Genomic DNA, 20,970 nt, shown 5'->3' with positions numbered 1-20,970 from the left:
TCTTGAGAGGTGCTTGTATGTTGTCATCAACAAAACTCAGTTTCTGTTTTGTGATTAGGCTCATTTCCATGGATCTACGCCATTGGTGGATCTTGTGAAAGATGAATGTAGTAGGGAGATGATAGATCTTGTGAAGGATCCAATGGTAAGTTGGAGACATTGGTTGGTATGATGGAATACATCTATTAAGTGTAACAAAGCTCTTTTAAAAGAGCTCTGATACCACCTTAAAAATTGGAAGAGCTTTCTTAAGCTTTCCAAGGAACAATGCAGGGGGTAATTTGAACCTGAAAGAAAGAACAAGAGAAGATAAATGAATACCTCTTAATCTTTTATTGATATGTGAAAAGAATACAATGCATTTCACAAAGAAGAATAAACAAGTATTTATACAAAGAAGGAAAGCCTAACTAACTTAACTAACTCTATTTACACATGTGGAAAATGTGAAAAGAATGATTAAAAATAACATTGCATCATTACTCAGCTACCACACAAACACCGATGCATCAAGGGCATCAAATGCCTCGAGTCTGGTACTAATAGTATGGCCCGGTGGGAAGAACATGTGTGTGTCCCAACTTGATGACACCATCTTCCTTAGTCAGATTTTCTTCAACATCCTTGTCTTTACTTTCCTTGGTTAATTCCTCCATATCAACAACCATATCCATAACAGGTTCAGTTCTTCTTCCCTTTGCAGCTTCAACTCCTCTTCCCTTTACCAAATCAGCAATCTTGGCCTGCACAAAGACATAGTTAGATTTATGAATTGGTGTATGGTTAGCAAGGTTTGACACATCGTGGCCCTTACTTGGCATATGAGTATCATCTACCTTGACCAACAAGTTAACTTGCTTGGGTAGCTGGTTAACTTGCTTGGACATATTGCCTTGCTTAATATTGGTATTGTTTGATAAGTGAAAATGATGAAAGGTTGTTATCTCCCCCTTGAGATATAAGTAAATAGACAGTACAAAGATTTATACAGAGTCAGTGCATCATTTATCATTCATTTGGATTACTTTTTTTGTTTTAGAGAGTCAATGATGATTGAAAATGAACAATGAATGATGTAATGACAGTGTAAAAACTCTTATGTTGTCAATGTATATATTTTTTTCTCATAATTGAATTGATAATTTTTAATCTAAGAATTGATTGAGTTAAAGACATTATTAAAGTTTAACTAGTTGAGGAGATAAACTTATATCCATAAGGAGATATTTATACTCTAATAGAAACTAGGTTTCTTATATACGATTTTGTCGGGAAATATTATTTTTTTCAATGAAAGAGTGCTTCACTACTAGGATTTCCTTTTCTACTAAGTGTATTGATGTGATTAACATTCATATTTAGGTTAATTAGAAAGACCTTTATGTTTAGTGCATGTCCTTGTCACATAGAAAGGTTTTGGAATGAGATCCTTAATAACAAATTATTTCGAGAAGTACCAAATTACTAAGTAACAATTTTACCATTGGGCTAATATTCCTCCCTAATTGTTTGAAACAAAAAAATGTTATAACTCATCAACCAAATCATTTAAGTGCCATTGTAGTTTTGTCTTCTGCACTAATATTCCCAATTATTGAAAAGCTTTTGCTATTTACGGAAACAGGTTTGTATGATTTATTATTCAGTTTGATATTTCTGACTCATTGGGCACTACTTCAGAATCACTTTAATTTACCTTTTCTATTTGGTTAGTCGAAACCTGTTGGTTCTTGTGTGCTTTCTTCTTACTTAGCAACTAAACAATTCAAAGAAAAGCTTAACAAAAACTAAAGTGAAAATAATAAGTTCCACTCCACAATTTTTTAAGCGTTCACTTTTCAACCATTATGAAATTTTCTTTCCAGAAATGATTCCCGTATGATTTCATTAAAAAAATAATGAGAAAATAGCGTATAGGAAATAAGATTTCTATTTTTTGTATAAAAAATACATACACGTGGGAGAAGTCACAAGTTTTTAAAAAATAAAAAAATATCAACAAGGTAGTGATCTATTGGTAATGTTTCACTAGATTTTGGGATGATCAAAATGTCAACAATTAAATTATTGGTAACACTTGGGAGGAACAACCATGCACCCAAATGGATTAGTACCTTAATCTTTAATTATTATTAACTTCTTAAAAAAGTAATACAAATGAATGATTGATGAATGTGTATAAATTATTAGACCGACATTACACATATTCTACACATATATATGGGAATGAAGTATCTTCTGGTATAAGGAGATGAGTTATCCCATCCTGCCAGTGAAATCATGACATGTGTCATGTTTCATCATTTTCTATAAAAATATTTTTAAAAATAAACAAAATAGCACACATGTTACATTTTTACTGGCTAGAGGTCTCCTGATATGAGGAGATACATTATTCTCTATATATAGAGTGATGATCCAGTTATTCCCAAATTAACTTTTTAAACTTATTCATCATCATAACTATCAATTATAGAAAAATATAATGGTTTAAGTTTACTGACTAATTAAAATAATTGAATTTTCCTAAACTTAATAAGTAAAATGTGGAATAAGCTTAAAAAAAAACTTACTTTTTCAAATCTATATATATATAACTTTTAGCACATACTTTTCATGAACTCAACAAGCAACATAACATAATTGAACCTAAACTAATTTCCCTCTCAAAACTTGGAAGACTTCATCTCTATTTTTCATTCTCCTTATCTCTTCTTCCTTCAACACCTTTCTTTGTTCCCTCTTCATCATCTCATCTCAATCACCAACCTCACACATTAAGGTATGTTTCCTTAACAACTTTTTTCTTCATCTTTTCTTACTTGGACTAGATTTTCAGTTTTTCCACTTTACCGTCCCTAGAATTGAACTTCATGAAACATCTAGTATTGTTACACTACATGATACATCGATATAGATATGAGTATTAAATACAATATACATATTTAAAAAAATACATGATTAGATAAAGTTAAGATATATATATATATATATATATATATATAATATAATATAATATAATATGTACTTAAAATTAATAAAACATAATATAATATATATATTTGTTATTCTGACATTCCAAATAAATAACATACTATTATCAGTAAATACAACAATGAAATTGTCATAAGATCTTAAAATGCACTATTATAGTAGTTTGGGTGTTTGGAGATGTATGAGAAAACATTTGAAGAGTCTTTAGAAATTATCAGAATTATAATTTATTTATCTTTAAAACTAATTTTTATGTTACATAGATATATATATTGATGAAGTATTAAATATGTATCAGAATAAGAATATCTAAAGGAAATATATTTTCAACATATGCAATACATTTCCACGCTTTATGATTTTATGTTTCTGAGCTAATGACTGTTGAGGAAAATCGTTGTTGTTTAGGTACCATCAATTTTGTCACAATGGAATTGACATCAAAACATTCTTCCACACCAAAAAGGATGAAATAGAGGATTAATTTTAATAAAATGCAACTATCAACTATTTTTTTATAGATAAATAATAGCATGTTAATATTTATAGTAAGCAAAATTTAAATTTTAACTTCCTTATTACTCCACCAGTTATGCTCTTCACTCTAACAAGTATTATCTAATTAGATTGTGACGGTATAAACTACAAAGTCAAGTCAACCATAGAAAAAACAAATTACTTGAAGGGAAAACCTCAAAACAATAACCAGCTTCTTGTTTTAATAATGGTTTATGATACATTATCCGCGTATCATCAACCATTTGTATTTAAGAATTATTCACCACTAGATGATGTATTGAATATATATATATTTATATTGACAATATATAAATATTACATTCTCCAATAATTATAATAATAGTGGTGGAGAGTGTGACTATATAAATATAAAAACAGGTGAATATCATATTATCAGTCAAACGAGTTTGGGTTAAAACAAAGTGCCTTCTTTTTCCCTAGTATTTTCCATTCTTGCCTTCTTTTTCTTGTCAGATAAGTTTTGTATTTTGGAAACATTTTCAGATGGAAAACTTCATTCAATTTGGCTTTTCTTGGCTGGTTCTTGATTTTAGAGAAACTTTAATGTATTTTTCTATGCAAGTTTCCAAACTTGTATCAAGGGTCAGTCCTTGACAGATGCCTAGGCTGACAATAATAAATTCATAGCTTCATATAATAATTTTAATATATTTTATAGTTTTATTTGAAGTTCAAATTTGAAATTTATAAAACCATATTTTCTTCAAAATTGTGGGTTAAGTTTTACATAGTTTTCAAGAAAATCAAGTCTATTAGTAAAACTAAAATGTGAGGACCAATAGCCTTAATTTCCCCAATCACTATAGAAAAATTAGTCTATAAAAAAAGTTTTTAATAAATACAGGGCTCATATTTTTTTTCCTGTCTCTACTTGTATGTTCCTTTCACAAGAAAAGTAGCAAGAAGTTTCTTTGAAGACTTTTAATATATTTATTTAGTCAATTCAATCTGAAAAGTGGGGCAAGAATGGTTCCAACTTTCCTAGAAGCCTTCATTTCTCAATAAAATTCCATTAACCAGCTTTTTATGTTTGATCACAGGACTTGAGAAAGTGGTGGAAATTGTTTATTATCTTGAGATTTGAGAAGCACCAATTTTCATAAATGAACATGGAGCAGAAGAATTTACAAGCTACTTCAACAACCTCTCTTGAAAGCAGTGTTTTTGGTCTTGTTTGCCACTATCAATTTGAAAATGGGTCATCTCAGTTTATTGCTTTAGATGTTCAGAATGGAAGTGCAGCATCTCTTGACAATTCCCTAAGCTTTTTCACTGAAAACTTTGTGCAGACCCTTGCTTCAAGCAATGGCCTAATTCTCTTGCATGGTTATAATGAAAACCAACCCTGCTACTTTGTGTTCAATCCCTTCACAAAGCACTCTATAGTCATTCCTCAACCTTGCATCAATGGCTTTGTTATTAGAGTTGGATTAGCCTTTGATGGAAGCCAATATGAGATTGTGCTTATTGAAGCAAATCCTATAAAATCCAATGGACTAGAATTGCATATTTTCAATTCTGATACTAGCAAATGGAGAATGCATCACCCCAACAATTTAACTTTACCTTCTTTGCCAGAATTCGAGTTCCAAGAACTCGGCACGCCTCCGCTTCACTCGAATGGTGCAATCCATTGGGAAATAGGTGGATACTTGCTAGTTTATCAAGTCCAAGGCAGCCATTGTGAACTGTATGAACTGCCAAATTCTTTTGAGGACTGGTCTTGGCAATCAACAATGACTTATCGACGCTGCTTCTGCGAATCGGGAGGCCGAGTTTACTATTGTTACACTGATTTTGATGGCTTTCACATATGGGATTTTCTCAAGAAACATGAGTATGATCATTTTGGATTATATGCTTCCTATGATTCCAAAAAGCTTAGATGGAGATTAGTCCATAGTGTCATGCATGAAGTTTTAATCTCTAACTATCAAAACTCATATAGCAACAATTGTGATTTGGAGCCTTACAAATTTGCTCCAATTGCTTATAATGAACAAGCACAAACCATATATTTGCAGCTTCCAGGAACTGTTGTTTCTTACAACTTTGATACTGGAATTTTGAGATCAATCTGCACTTATTCATATCCTGGCATAAATTTCAATTGCTGCTTATTCCTTCCTTCAACTAGTTCTGGGCATAGAGGAAGGAACTTGGTGAGTAATGGAGAAACTGAGCTAAATCTACCCATAGCAGAAATGGAAAAGTTATCCCTTTAAATCAAGTTATTGTATATTGAGGATAGTGATTATGATTATGATGTCAATGAATTCATATTTGCTAGTATCAATTTTCACTTTTGTTTGGTTGTAATTATGTGAAAGCAAGTATATGATTATGTTAAAATATGAAATTTTACTAGACTTGATTGTATGTTTTTTTTGTATTAGTTTTATTTTGTCATTAAGCACTTTTTTTAGCAAAAAATATGCTATGCTGCCAAATATATAGTGTTGCAGTTTTGGGATTCATTCTCAAAATCCACTTCTTTTTATGATTAATTGGATGTTGTTCATTGAACCAACTTCTCACCTTTAAAATTGTTCAGAATTTAAAATGGTTGAGAAATGTTTTTCAAAAGTGCTGCATAAGTTGACTTACTTTTCTTTTTGCTATATTCCAATGAGGAATTTTTTTAAATATAGTAACAAATAATATTTTTAGACACAGCTCGACATAAGAAGTACTTTTAATTATTTAGAAAGTCGAGTTGAGCCAAATCAAATTTCTAAGATAACTAAAAAACTTACTTTGAAAAGTCGATCCCATTGGGAAGTTAGTATAGACCAAACCAATTTCACAATAAAATGATTACATCGAACATTGATAAATAATGTAAAAATGTACAATAATTATTACTCATAAATTATAAAAATCCATATTCTAATATTTGTTGAACATCCTCGTGATGGCATTGAATATGAGGGTGAGCACATTGAGTATTAACTCTCTAAATTATTTATACATATTCCTTATTAGTATCATGATTCTTTGTTCACTTTAATACTTCTTGACTCACATAAATAGTGGTGGAAAAAGTAGATAATAACTCAAATAAATATATTGGCAAAAACACAATACATATCATGTTAATGAAAAGAATGATTACATTTTTTTAAGTGGTGTTTTTTTAATAATAAACAGAGTAGTAATATACATGTAACTTAGGTTTTGAAACAACTAATGCAGTCTTTCATGCCCTTAACCCAATATACTCAAACAAATCAAGGGACTCAAAAGTATACACCCATGGCATATATTCTGCATCATCATGTTCTGTTTTGTAAATTGCATTCACTAACTAAGCAGCATATATTTGTGGGAGATAAGTGACATCAAAGTGTGTAGTACTAGTAAGTACAAACCACAGAAAACGGGTTTAATTAAAGAAGGGGGAAAATACAAAACCCAAATTCTTATGAACAACATGAAGCAGTTCTAGATCCTTCAGCAGGTCTATCAACAAGAACCATCCCTGCTGGGTTTTGAGCTGGCTGAGTTCTTGGTAATCGCTTGGCTGTTTACATAAGCAATTGTTTTATCAAACAAGGTAAACAAAGTCTAGCAGTTTATGGAAAGAGTTAAAAATCACATGCAAAATGTGAAGTAATATAAATCATAGCCAGTTTGTGCAGAATGATTTGCATGATTCCAGAACATAAGCTTCAACAGGATATACAGAAGAAATAGTTCAAAAATGCTGCAATAAAACGTACTTCAGATTAAGGAGATGGTAACATTATGCGACGATAAGATGTGCATAGAGAATGAAAATAAGTTTCAAGAACAGGGTATGTCATGTGAATCATTGACTATAACCAATTACAGGCAAAGAAGTTCTTTATGAAATACAAAATCAATAAGCTGATAAAATTTCATGGCATGTAAAAAGGGAATATATATATCTCTGTTAGAGAGTTTAGAGGGTGATGGAATGTGAGTCACATTCCCATTGTTTGGATTTTTTCCATTCCATTAGATCCACCCCAATTTGGGGTGGGAGGGTATATTATGATCTTTGCTATAAAAAAGCTCCCAAACAATGGTATTGCACTATGATTTATCCCTCCCATATCACTCAATCCCATTCCCTTGTTGAAGCATTCCCTTTATTCCTATTTTTTCTTCTGAAATATATCCTGTAGTGGGGCTTGCCAAAAAGGTTGGAGTTGCTACTTGCTACCATGTAATTTGGTGTGAAACTATAGGCCCACATAGTGCGTGTGTGTCAAAGTTGCATTTTTTAAAGATAAAATCCACATCAAGCAGCCAAAAGGAACATAATATGAATGAATGCAAACCTATTTCATAAAATATATCATTAACATTGGCCGCAGTTTTGGCAGAGGTCTCGATGAAAAACAGACCATTATCCTCAGCATATACACGTGCTTCCTGCAATGCCAATGAGTCAAAACCGATAAACCACAAGGTCCAAGAAATGTCACTATGGTATATAAAGTGTAGAAATAAGAATCCAAACATGCCGTATGTCAAAAATGAAGTCTTTTAACAGTGCGAAATTAACAAGATTGTACAACTATCGAACATGATAAAACAGAGGAGTCACTAGTCCAATTTGCACTTTGCAAAAGGCATTAACATGAAAAAACATGTCATGTATTCGTTAGATTATAAAGAGGAATTAATCTCGCATAGAAAATGAATACTGGAAAACAGTAATACTTACTTCAGCTGTCACGTTCCTTTTATCTTCCAAGTCAGCTTTGTTACCAGCAAGAGCCATGACCAAGTTAGGATTCCCTGTAACAACACCAAATAAGTGAATTGTTTGAGACTACAGCTACCACATGCCCTTTATTTCTAATTTACTAGAGAAAAGTAAACCAAAAGTAGACAATGTTTAGTATAATAATTTAGAGCAAACCGTCAAGTGTGAAGTGTTATCTTTCAACACAAATGATACCTCATTATTTTGTCAATCTAGAATGTATATAATTGGTAGCTAAGTCCTTCTAGTAACATGCATGAAAAATGCAACAAAATATTTATTGCAAAAAATAACATTAAATATCCTATGCAAAGTTGAACAAATCAGTGTTTTTCCAAACTAGACTGGTCATATTAAAACAGCAAGAGAAGAGGGTCAATCTATACACAAAAAGGTTGTGTGCAGAAGTTGCTCTCCTTTTGCAATCTATAATTTTTTTTTTGTTGTTGAGAAAAGTAGCATAAGAAACTACATAACGCTAACACCTTGCTTCTGAAGCTCTTGGACCCACTTCTTGGCTCGTGTAAATGAATCCTGTGAATAAAAGACAGACACGATTATGTCAAACCTTATTCCACATCGACAATTAAAATGTTAAAAGCATAGAATATACAAATAAAAATAGAGAAACAGCCTACCAGATATGATCTACTCCTCTTTTACGAAAGTGTGATGTTTTCTTTATAGAAATTCAAAATATGATGTTAAAGCATTATACTCATTTTTCAATATTTAGCAACAATAATGTTCAATGTTCACTATACAAACTAAGTGTATATATATATTGTGTGTGTATATGTGTGTATCGAAATGTGAATATATATATATGTGTATATAATTTGTCAAACTGCACAAACACTCGATGAATTATTTAAATTCAAAATTCATTCGTTTAAACAATTTTATCACATTGATTAGAATAAGGATTGTCCTGGAATGTCTTGTGCAGAGTTGTTGGTTAAAAAGGAACAGTCAAGTATACCGTGATAATTTGAGAACAATGATGTCTTAAAATTGGACATTATTCCATGATAAGCAATGTTGTCATGAATAATGCTTTATTTTGGTCAAAATTGGAACTTTTTGAGCTCTACAGGCTTATCAACTTTGGGTCAGAGTTTCTTCTGTCTTTTCCATTTTATGGTATACCCCACACAAGCATACATTCCACTTCGTGAGAATGTTTTCTAAGAATGTTATTTTTAAGCAATACAACAATATACAAAACATTTAACGTTTAAATTCAGTCCATAAATAGATTTTTTGGATCTAAGAAATACAGAAAATGAGCACTTGCTCATCCACACAAAACAAAAGAGTTCAACTTCAACGAAGCTTGTTTTTTTCCTATGACCTTTATCTTTCCTCCCATCATTTTAGATTACAGGTACACACACGAGAAAAAACACAACAGCAAATCAATGTTGACTAAATAGTAAATACTACCAATTTAAATAGGGATTCACAGAAATATACAAAGGTAAAGATATCATACTGAGCTAGTAATGTCATAAACAATGATAGCAGCAGCAGCGGCATAGAGAATGAAAATAAGTTTCAAGAACAGGGTATGTCATGTGAATCATTGACTATAACCAATTACAGGCAAAGAAGTTCTTTATGAAATACAAAATCAATAAGCTGATAAAATTTCATGGCATGTAAAAAGGGAATATATATATCTCTGTTAGAGAGTTTAGAGGGTGATGGAATGTGAGTCACATTCCCATTGTTTGGATTTTTTCCATTCCATTAGATCCACCCCAATTTGGGGTGGGAGGGTATATTATGATCTTTGCTATAAAAAAGCTCCCAAACAATGGTATTGCACTATGATTTATCCCTCCCATATCACTCAATCCCATTCCCTTGTTGAAGCATTCCCTTTATTCCTATTTTTTCTTCTGAAATATATCCTGTAGTGGGGCTTGCCAAAAAGGTTGGAGTTGCTACTTGCTACCATGTAATTTGGTGTGAAACTATAGGCCCACATAGTGCGTGTGTGTCAAAGTTGCATTTTTTAAAGATAAAATCCACATCAAGCAGCCAAAAGGAACATAATATGAATGAATGCAAACCTATTTCATAAAATATATCATTAACATTGGCCGCAGTTTTGGCAGAGGTCTCGATGAAAAACAGACCATTATCCTCAGCATATACACGTGCTTCCTGCAATGCCAATGAGTCAAAACCGATAAACCACAAGGTCCAAGAAATGTCACTATGGTATATAAAGTGTAGAAATAAGAATCCAAACATGCCGTATGTCAAAAATGAAGTCTTTTAACAGTGCGAAATTAACAAGATTGTACAACTATCGAACATGATAAAACAGAGGAGTCACTAGTCCAATTTGCACTTTGCAAAAGGCATTAACATGAAAAAACATGTCATGTATTCGTTAGATTATAAAGAGGAATTAATCTCGCATAGAAAATGAATACTGGAAAACAGTAATACTTACTTCAGCTGTCACGTTCCTTTTATCTTCCAAGTCAGCTTTGTTACCAGCAAGAGCCATGACCAAGTTAGGATTCCCTGTAACAACACCAAATAAGTGAATTGTTTGAGACTACAGCTACCACATGCCCTTTATTTCTAATTTACTAGAGAAAAGTAAACCAAAAGTAGACAATGTTTAGTATAATAATTTAGAGCAAACCGTCAAGTGTGAAGTGTTATCTTTCAACACAAATGATACCTCATTATTTTGTCAATCTAGAATGTATATAATTGGTAGCTAAGTCCTTCTAGTAACATGCATGAAAAATGCAACAAAATATTTATTGCAAAAAATAACATTAAATATCCTATGCAAAGTTGAACAAATCAGTGTTTTTCCAAACTAGACTGGTCATATTAAAACAGCAAGAGAAGAGGGTCAATCTATACACAAAAAGGTTGTGTGCAGAAGTTGCTCTCCTTTTGCAATCTATAATTTTTTTTTTGTTGTTGAGAAAAGTAGCATAAGAAACTACATAACGCTAACACCTTGCTTCTGAAGCTCTTGGACCCACTTCTTGGCTCGTGTAAATGAATCCTGTGAATAAAAGACAGACACGATTATGTCAAACCTTATTCCACATCGACAATTAAAATGTTAAAAGCATAGAATATACAAATAAAAATAGAGAAACAGCCTACCAGATATGATCTACTCCTCTTTTACGAAAGTGTGATGTTTTCTTTATAGAAATTCAAAATATGATGTTAAAGCATTATACTCATTTTTCAATATTTAGCAACAATAATGTTCAATGTTCACTATACAAACTAAGTGTATATATATATTGTGTGTGTATATGTGTGTATCGAAATGTGAATATATATATATGTGTATATAATTTGTCAAACTGCACAAACACTCGATGAATTATTTAAATTCAAAATTCATTCGTTTAAACAATTTTATCACATTGATTAGAATAAGGATTGTCCTGGAATGTCTTGTGCAGAGTTGTTGGTTAAAAAGGAACAGTCAAGTATACCGTGATAATTTGAGAACAATGATGTCTTAAAATTGGACATTATTCCATGATAAGCAATGTTGTCATGAATAATGCTTTATTTTGGTCAAAATTGGAACTTTTTGAGCTCTACAGGCTTATCAACTTTGGGTCAGAGTTTCTTCTGTCTTTTCCATTTTATGGTATACCCCACACAAGCATACATTCCACTTCGTGAGAATGTTTTCTAAGAATGTTATTTTTAAGCAATACAACAATATACAAAACATTTAACGTTTAAATTCAGTCCATAAATAGATTTTTTGGATCTAAGAAATACAGAAAATGAGCACTTGCTCATCCACACAAAACAAAAGAGTTCAACTTCAACGAAGCTTGTTTTTTTCCTATGACCTTTATCTTTCCTCCCATCATTTTAGATTACAGGTACACACACGAGAAAAAACACAACAGCAAATCAATGTTGACTAAATAGTAAATACTACCAATTTAAATAGGGATTCACAGAAATATACAAAGGTAAAGATATCATACTGAGCTAGTAATGTCATAAACAATGATAGCAGCAGCAGCGCCTCTGTAATACATGGGAGCCAAGCTATGGTATCTCTCTTGTCCTGCAGTATCCCAAATCTCAAATTTCACTGTTGCATCATTTACTGCCAATGTCTGCGAAAAGAACGCAGCTCCTATTGTTGATTCCTGCCACAACAAAAATACCACATTAACTCAGCAACATAATCCCCAAATGTCAATATGTTTAATACTTTGGCTCAAAAAGTAGCAGCTCTCATAAACCAAAACAAAACAATCAACAACTTGGGTATCATTTTAAGCTCCAAAATTGTAACAACTCTCACTAGTCACTACCCTTCATAATCAAATGAGCCTATACTTGTTAAGCATTAATATCCCACAACGGTTAAGTATATGAGTAAAGAACCATTGATAATAGTTTAGGCAACCCACCCCCTTTTGAGCTAGGTTTTGCTGTGGATTCAGACTCAACTATTCTAAAAGGGTATCCAAGTTTATCCTGATGTTAATCCAGTCATGTAAACTTCACACTTCATGTGTTCAGTCCTTGGCGTGAGAACTGTGTAATGCATTAAACTCTCCCATCGGTTGAACATACAATTAAAGAACCAATATTATTTGGGGAACCCTCTCACTTGAGCCACTTCTAGGGAGAAGTAATACTTAGCTATTCTAGTACAGTACTTTTAAGTAATGAACTAGAATTATTCAAATTCTTAAAAAAATCACATGAAACAGCAAAACATCATTTCAAATTGGTCAACGCCATTCCAAATCGGCATAAATTAACTAAACTAGAGAGATCACAATTAACACAGCACATTCTCATTATCATTAATATTTTCGTTATTATAGTAACGAAAGGAAGAAACGTAACAAAAATACCTGAAATTCGAGAAATTGGCCTTTAACAAAACGCAAAACGAGGCTGGATTTTCCGGCACCCATATCACCGAGCAGAACCTAATAAATATATTGAAAATAAGAAAAAGGAAAAACTTCAATTCACTGAATTCACGGTTTCACCGGATTCGAAAAGAATAGAGTGAGGAAGAAACAATTGGGTACCAATTTGGCATTGAGATTATTGTTTCCGATCGTAGCCATGGAAAGAGAATTGGATCGATCGGAAGAAATGAAAATCCAAAACTTTGCAGATAGGTTGAAGATTGAAATGATGGAATGAAAAGAGACAGAGTTAGAGAAGAACAAAACGAAAATCTCTGTCTCTGGATTGGATTCGATTGCTTTTCGCGTACGGTGGTGTGTTTCTTTCTTCTTTTGGCTCGGCATGTAGTGCAAATTGCAAACGGCGTCGTTTTATATGTTTTTGAAATGGTTTTTGGTTGTGTATTCAGAAACTGTGCTGTTTTTACTTTTTAGTGACTTGTTTGACTTTTACTATGCAAATTTGACTTTTGCAAATCCTATGTAAAATTTCAATCCACCTATCATGAAGCACATCTTTCATTGGAAAAAGGCATGATAGGATGACAGTATTTGTGTTAGTTGTGATAAAAAAATACTTAATAATTAAATTTTAATTTAAATACATTTTTTTAATCAATTATAAACCAATAACACATAAAGTAGTACTCATTGTGAAACAACCGTACCGGTGAGAGAATAATCATATTCTAATTTTGGTTAAAAAATGAATTTACATTAAAAAATAATTAATTCGTCCAAAAAGTTAATAAAAACTTTTTAGATTTACCACAATGTTATGGACTTAAGATGGGTAAAAAACACAACTCATATTTTTGTTTATACTTCTAAAACATAGTCTATCATAGATCACATATTTTATTTTAACAAATTATCTAAATAAAAATATGTATTACGCTCTTATTAGTTTTCCGCATTAATGTTAATATAATATTATATATATATATAATTTTAGTAGTACGTGATTTAATTAGTGAATCAGATATCAAACATATATATACAACTCTAACAACTAATACAATATTAATAACATTACTAATTGTGTTTTAAATTTTAAATGTTGATGAAAATGATCATAAGAGAAATTTTGTTTAAATTCCCATCTGTATATTTTGTTTAAATGTTTTGAAAATGATCATGAGAGAAATTTTAAACATTTGTTGCCTTCTAGGAAGCAACACTCGTTAAAAGAGATAATCATATACCATAAAAATAATTAGTTTATCATCCATAAACATAAGGAGATGCGCTTGATATAATAAGAGGTCAGAAATGACTTCTATACCTCAAAAAAGTGTGAACTATAAAATCATTTATACACGTAAAAACATTCGTAACAGATTTTCTAAAAACACATGCATTTATCTCTTTTGATAAGACTAAATTTTAATTAGAATTAAATTTTAATATGTTATTAGATTTTATTTGGTGTAGATAAACAGGTGTTCTAGTAAGATAATCACACTCACCCCAAAACAGCTATGCAATTATTACACATCCATTTGCTGTTTTTACTGGTAAGACAACCACTATCACTCCAGAACAGATACTTATTACCATATGGCTAAAATATTCTGCCATTATAACAATTGATTGCATTCTAAAAAAATAAGCAAAGTGAGGAAAAGTCACATCCTTGAAATCTGAAGAGGTATAGTACTTGCAAGTACTTCATGCCTAACAGAAACTATGTCCACGTGACCTTGATTCTCCAAAATATATCTCTGACAATTTTCAGCAGCCATGACCCCAGCAGAGTAAGCTCCATGCACAGACCCCTGGTTGTCAATGCTTACAGCTTCACCACCAAAGAACAGATTACCTAAAGGTGCGCGAAGCTTGTCGTACACGTCAGTTGGCTTTCCAACTAAATCATATGAGTAACAACCAAGAGAGTCTGGATCTGTTCCCCAATGTGACACAAGATACTGAACCTGTAATGATCCAACAAAAACCATGATTTTAGGCTCCCAAGGTTGTAGAAACTAGAGAACAAACTTTGTAGTTCCGTGGACATGCAAGAAAGAGATAATACAGAACAAGAGCTATATGTAGTATGAGCAAAGAGGACAACATGAGAGGTAAACTTACCGGCTCGGATGCATCAGGAAACATCTTCTTGAGCTGTTGCATAACAAAATTTGCAGCTGACTCATCAGATAGCTTCTCAAGATCATAAGCAAACCTGCCAGCAGCCATATAGACAAGAACTGGATTGCCGGTCGCCTTATGGAGATTGAGAAAATAGCCACAGGCGTAAGAGGATGGAGCAACAACACCGAGGAGTTCTACATTAGGCCAAAATACATTATCAAATCTTAGGGCAATCTTATTTTCATTTCCCACACCAAGATCTGCAATTGCAGAAACCTTCCAATCGGGAAGTTTTGGTTCAAATTCAATCAAATTAGCTTTTAAGATTCCAAGAGGAACTGTTATAATAGCAGAATCAGCAATAAAGATCCTGCCACCCTCAACTGTAACCATAACCTTGTTGTAACCATTGGATATCTTGGTCACCCTACATGGCGAGGTTTCACAAAAGGATAAATATCTTACACCTTAATAGCCATAAGGGGGAGGGGATAAATAAAAAACAGAGAAGTACTTAACCTGGGAACAACAATGAAAGAATCACATTTGTATGAATTGGTGCCACATGCAATTAGTAGTGTCAAATTATGGATGCAATTAGTAGTCTCAGGTTATGGGTTCAAATCATAGAAACAACCTCTTCGCTGGTAAGGGTAAGGCTGCACACATCTAACCTTCCCATACCCCACGAAGTGATACTGGCAGGGTAGGCCCATATGCATGTGTGGCAAGTGTGCTGTATGGTCCATAGTTTATGAGGCTCATTTTTTACCTATTAAGTAATTTTCATTTTCACAGTTTTTATTCTTATAAAAAAAAGTCCAACTTCTGCAAAACATGTTCATTCTTGTATTTATTAATTATCACAGTCTACGTATGAATTTGTTCAATATTTCGTTGATTGTAGTGATTAATGTATTTTACTATCGTAGTTGAAGTAGAATTAAAATTAGGATCTGCCCTGAGTGGACAAAGTATGAGATCATTCAAGGTCTATTAAGAAGGTAACTAAAAATTAAAAAACGTGTTAAGCTCAAATCTCCAATGAGTAACAATAATAAATGACCAACAAAAGAAAATGTATCACACAACCTCACGATTTCTATGAGACATTTTTACTGAAACATTAGTGTAAATTATTTTACATAATTAAATTCTTATGATAAATAAGGACACCATTTTTTTCCTGCAGAGGGCCTATAAAATGTTAGGGTCGGCCCTGGGTGGGAGCCTCGTGCACTGGGCTGCCTTTTTTTTTTTTTACATTTTCAATTGCTTAATATTTTTGTGGGATCCAAACATGGCATCAATGATTCTTTTCTGTGTCCTTTAATTATTGCATGTACTGTTATTTACTACCATGCAGTTCAGTCATGTATTAGATTTGTAGACATACCTGTGGTTCAAGCGTACATCAATATCGTTTGCAAGAGCGTTTATAACAGGACCGTATCCTTGCATCATCAGTCCATGACCACCAGAGAGAACATTTTCCTATTAGTAGGAACCTCAACAATGTAAGCATTAATTTGAAGATTAAATATGCTAAGTTGATCTACTACATGAAGATAGAATGCAAGTATAACAATAACAAAATCAACTTATAAAAACCTTGTTCTCATTTTACTGACTTAAACCAGGCGAATAACCCAATGAAATACAAAAAAATCAACAAAAGACTTTTTTCTAATAGCCTCAGTTTTCTTAGCTGATTACCAATTCTTTTATGCATTATCTCCATTTTAAGTTCAAAGCAAGCAAATTATATAATGATAAGATGAAACAAGATATTAAAAAAATTAACAATATTTTTATACTCTCAACTAATATAACGGTACTTGCCTGATCCCATGTTTGCAGTGATATCATATCTGCATCAGCAGCAAACCAAGCTTCCATTCTGCATATATACCATTGCAGCACTTCATGGGCAAGTCCGTTTTGCCTGCAGAAAATATTGTCAATTACATTGATTGATTGGATCGTCAAGCTTCAATAATTATACATAATATTCTTTTCTCAATAACAAACCTTAGTTCTGGATGCCTATCCAACACAATTGAAATCGCTTGGGAGACTGACATGTCATCAGGGTGCTCATCCCTCACTTTCCCTGTCTGTTGTCTCCAAAAAGCCATAAGATTCCAGATTAGTGAATTACATCCATGACTAAAAAATGCCAGAGTCATATGTTGCAAAGTGAAAAGATCATACCTCTTCCAGGATTCTCTTAAAAGTTTCTCCAATTTCAACAACCGTCTCTTGTGGAACTTGAGAACCATCGATGTTAAAAAGCATATAACTGGAAACACAAAAAGCCATTACTGTAAAACATGGGTTTTACATGTGATAGTAAAGCATATAAATATGAAAATACGCTTCATTTACATGTATGGCTAAGTGATCCAATAGCAATCCATGCATAAAGGAAAGGTTAATGCCCACAGAGTTATTAATATGGTAAGTTTGTATCTAATCATGTACGATCACTTAACACTGCCCTTAATTCTAAACATTGTATCATAAACCTTCAAATGCACCAATCTTAATGAAATGGCATAAACATGAATGACTATTACCTTTCCAAATCATGGTCATATAAGACAGAGTTGTCTCCACTGGTACGATACAATGTAAGCCCCAGACGACGTATCAATGGAGCCAAGGGATTCTCATTGCAAACTCCGTGTAACCTGGAAAATAATTAAGAAACAATACTGATCATCTTTCATTTTTTCATCTACAAAATAGTGTGTGCAACAAAAAAAACAAATTCAATGAACCAAATTGAACCTACCATGAGGCTCCCATGTCAACTGGGCATCCAAGTGAGTAGTCAGTATGAATGCGGCCACCACGTCTACCTCGTGACTCCAGTACAGTCACCTAATCAAATCATGAGAGTAAGCCAAAGCAGAAAGCAACAAAAATATTTCAATTGAAAGAAAAAAATAAAGAAGTAGTACTGAGGAAGTCCGATAAACCTTAAAAGATGCATCGTAGAGACTCCGTGCAGCAGCAATCCCTGATATTCCAGCACCAATTACAATAACTGAAGGGGTGTGTTGTCCCTCAATGCATGTGGCTATGCCACCTGGTCATTGGACACAATTCAGAAGGGGGAATTTCTCATACATGAACAGATGAATAAACAAACCATATAATGCAAAATCTCTCTATTGTTTCTCAATATATGTGATACAAGTAGGAAGATAAGGCAAACACTAGTACAATAATTCCATCATATTCCATTGAATATCTACAGGAAAGATCCTGAAAACACAACAACAACAACAACAACAACAACAATAACCAAGCCTTAATCCCTCTAGGTAGGATCAACTACATGATCGAACAATGCCATAATTCTCAATCATAAATCATGTTCAACGACAAAGATCCTGAAAACACCCAACAGTAAAAAAACTCTCTAGACAAACCCTGTAAACAATTACATCCCATTATGCAATAGAGAAGAAAACACTCCTTAAATAGCCTTCTGTTTTTACCCCAACAAATGAACCAAATCATGGCAAAAAACTTACTTATGTGATGAAATGAGGGCTACACACTAGGCAAAAGCATTTGTGCCATGGCAATTATATCAAAAGCCAAAACCATATACAGAGCCTGATTCACCTAATTGTATATAGGCTATGTATATGCACTAACCATCTATTGTATAGCACGATTAAGCCCTTAATTATTCTGAAACCATTTTAGAGACAAGTTTCATCGTCAAGATTGCACTAAACATGACAATCACCATCATCATTGAGAAATTAGCATACATACACAGCATCATAGTCAATAGTCATAATAACGCAAACTACCAAGCTCCTGAACATGAACCACAAGAATTAAAATAAATAAATCTAATATTTGCAACGAAAAATTAATAAAATAATAAGTGAATAAGCAGCTAATAAAACCTATAAACACAAAAAAAAATCTATTTGAATTAGCTTAACTAATGTTGGATACAATATATTATCAAAATCTAAATAAACATAATGAGAGAATCTTGGAAGAAGAAAGATCCCTGAAATTTAACAAAAAAACAAGCACTGTGTCTATGCATAGATATAAAGAATAACACAATTAAATTAGAAGAATAAAAATCCAAAAATTAAATATAAAAAGGTGAAAACACTAAACAAGTAAAAGGATAGCGAATAACATCAACAAAACAATAAAAAAAATAAAAACGAACAGAAAACACTAACCATCAAGCAAATTTGCGGAGAACAAGTCTTTAGGGTCCATCAAAAACAGTAAAAATGGGAGAATCAAAGAGCGTTGAGAATATTGACGAAAGGATTCAATAGAATCAAATTCAATAATAGAGAAAAAATAAGAACGAGGTAAGAGGAAAATGAATGTTCAATTTGAATCGATGATTAAACGGGGTATAGGATTAGGAAAATTGGAGACTAACTGAAACGAATGATAGAAAATCAAAATGAGAATTCCCGCAATGAAGCGGCTCAGATTCGAAGAATCAAACCAGTTCATAAGGTTTTCTTTATAAAAAAATCTGGAAAAAAATGAATCAAACCACGAATGATAGACGAAAAAATATCGACGATTCTCGCATTAGATCGATGAAGATTTTCGAAACTGAGAATGAGAAAGTTTCTCTCTATATAACTCTTCAAATACTAGTATTATATATAGGTAATTTTTTAATAGATATTTATGCACATTTTATTGTGACTATTGTTATTATTGAGGGACGAATCTGTCATTTTCGACGGATACAGTTGGATAACAGGATATCCCATTTGCATTTGGCTCTTCCCGTCATCACTTGCGTCTCGCATTGGCAAACCGCCCCACGCTTTCCTTGTGCACACAGAGTATGGTGTATATATTAGCTACAAATATCATATCATTGATTAAAAAAGTAAAAATAATTTTATTTAATAGGATAGGGATATTACCTTATCTATTACCTATATAATAAAAAAAGCTCTCTCACATATACCTTAGCAAGTGTCACATGTCATACTCACAATAAAAGTTTTCTCACTCAAAGAACTTCATCACCTCCAATGCACCTCACCACACTATAACATTTGCTATTATCTTTGACATTTCTCTTTATTCTTCTTCCCTCTTCCATATTTTTCTCTCCCATTTTATTACTAAGCAGATAACCTCGTCTCTTTCTTTCACTCCTTCATTTCATTCATCTTCTTTTCTTCAATCATTCTTTCTCTCTTATTGGTTTATATCATTCTTCCATTTCAAAATTTCTTATTTTAAAATGATTTTATGCATGTAGATCTATTCATTGATTTTTTTCTTTGAAGATGTTGTATTAAAATCTTTTTTGTTTATTTTGTAGATATGTTATTATTGTTGGATAACTAGAGGAGTGAGATGCCTCTATTGACAAGGGCATCAATGATAGTTCTATTTGACCTGGTGTCTCTTATTATTTATTCACCCTTGAAGCATCATTGCACGTTAGTTTTTCTATATCCCTTTGTTGTTTCTTTATTTGTTTATAGAATTTTCTATTCAAAATAATCATTATTGTAATGTTGAAGATGACATGAACAGTGACGAGATCGTAGAGAGGAAGAAAAAAGTAAATAATATTTGACAATTTAGTATTTTCATCATTTCTCCTTAATTTTCTAA

General features: G+C 32.3%; 3 protein-coding genes across 4 annotated transcripts in view; 1 reads left to right on the top strand and 2 right to left on the bottom strand.

Moving 5' to 3' along the window:
- LOC109329114 lies at positions 2,622-5,938 on the top strand. Of its 2 annotated transcripts, none has more exons than XM_019562783.1 (2): positions 2,622-2,782; positions 4,575-5,938. In XM_019562783.1, exon 2 carries the CDS (start codon positions 4,638-4,640, stop codon positions 5,757-5,759), a length of 1,122 nt encoding a protein of 373 aa, XP_019418328.1. In that variant the 5' UTR covers positions 2,622-2,782; positions 4,575-4,637; the 3' UTR covers positions 5,760-5,938. The 2 variants fall into 2 exon arrangements, with proteins under 2 accessions (XP_019418328.1, XP_019418329.1); XM_019562784.1 differs by lacking the exon at positions 2,622-2,782 and adding an exon at positions 3,892-3,935.
- On the bottom strand, positions 6,722-13,636 carry LOC109330310 (ras-related protein RHN1-like). The gene is made up of 7 exons (XM_019564459.1): positions 13,348-13,636; positions 13,165-13,242; positions 12,277-12,444; positions 11,267-11,315; positions 10,740-10,813; positions 10,351-10,444; positions 6,722-7,057 (listed from the first exon to the last, which is right to left on the bottom strand). Exons 1-7 carry the CDS (start codon positions 13,570-13,572, stop codon positions 6,957-6,959), a joined length of 789 nt encoding a protein of 262 aa, XP_019420004.1. The 5' UTR covers positions 13,573-13,636; the 3' UTR covers positions 6,722-6,956.
- Positions 14,698-20,970, bottom strand: part of LOC109330188 (probable polyamine oxidase 4) — a 25,227-nt gene continuing 18,954 nt past the window's right edge. Inside the window, exons 2-11 of the mRNA XM_019564258.1 lie at positions 19,548-19,963; positions 18,306-18,415; positions 18,119-18,207; positions 17,901-18,014; positions 17,536-17,623; positions 17,353-17,438; positions 17,164-17,266; positions 16,718-16,815; positions 15,319-15,748; positions 14,698-15,161 (exon numbers count right to left, since the gene is read on the bottom strand). Of these exons, the coding sequence (XP_019419803.1) occupies positions 14,856-15,161; positions 15,319-15,748; positions 16,718-16,815; positions 17,164-17,266; positions 17,353-17,438; positions 17,536-17,623; positions 17,901-18,014; positions 18,119-18,207; positions 18,306-18,415; positions 19,548-19,587 (1,464 nt within the window). The 5' untranslated portion in view covers positions 19,588-19,963 and the 3' untranslated portion in view covers positions 14,698-14,855. The remainder of the gene's footprint in view (positions 15,162-15,318; positions 15,749-16,717; positions 16,816-17,163; positions 17,267-17,352; positions 17,439-17,535; positions 17,624-17,900; positions 18,015-18,118; positions 18,208-18,305; positions 18,416-19,547; positions 19,964-20,970) is intronic.

The sequence above is a fragment of the Lupinus angustifolius genome, chromosome LG16 (assembly GCF_001865875.1).
Source record: "Lupinus angustifolius cultivar Tanjil chromosome LG16, LupAngTanjil_v1.0, whole genome shotgun sequence".
NCBI lineage: Eukaryota > Viridiplantae > Streptophyta > Magnoliopsida > Fabales > Fabaceae > Lupinus > Lupinus angustifolius.
Note: the sequence above shows the minus strand (reverse complement) of the source record. Positions and strands in the feature narration are given on the sequence as shown.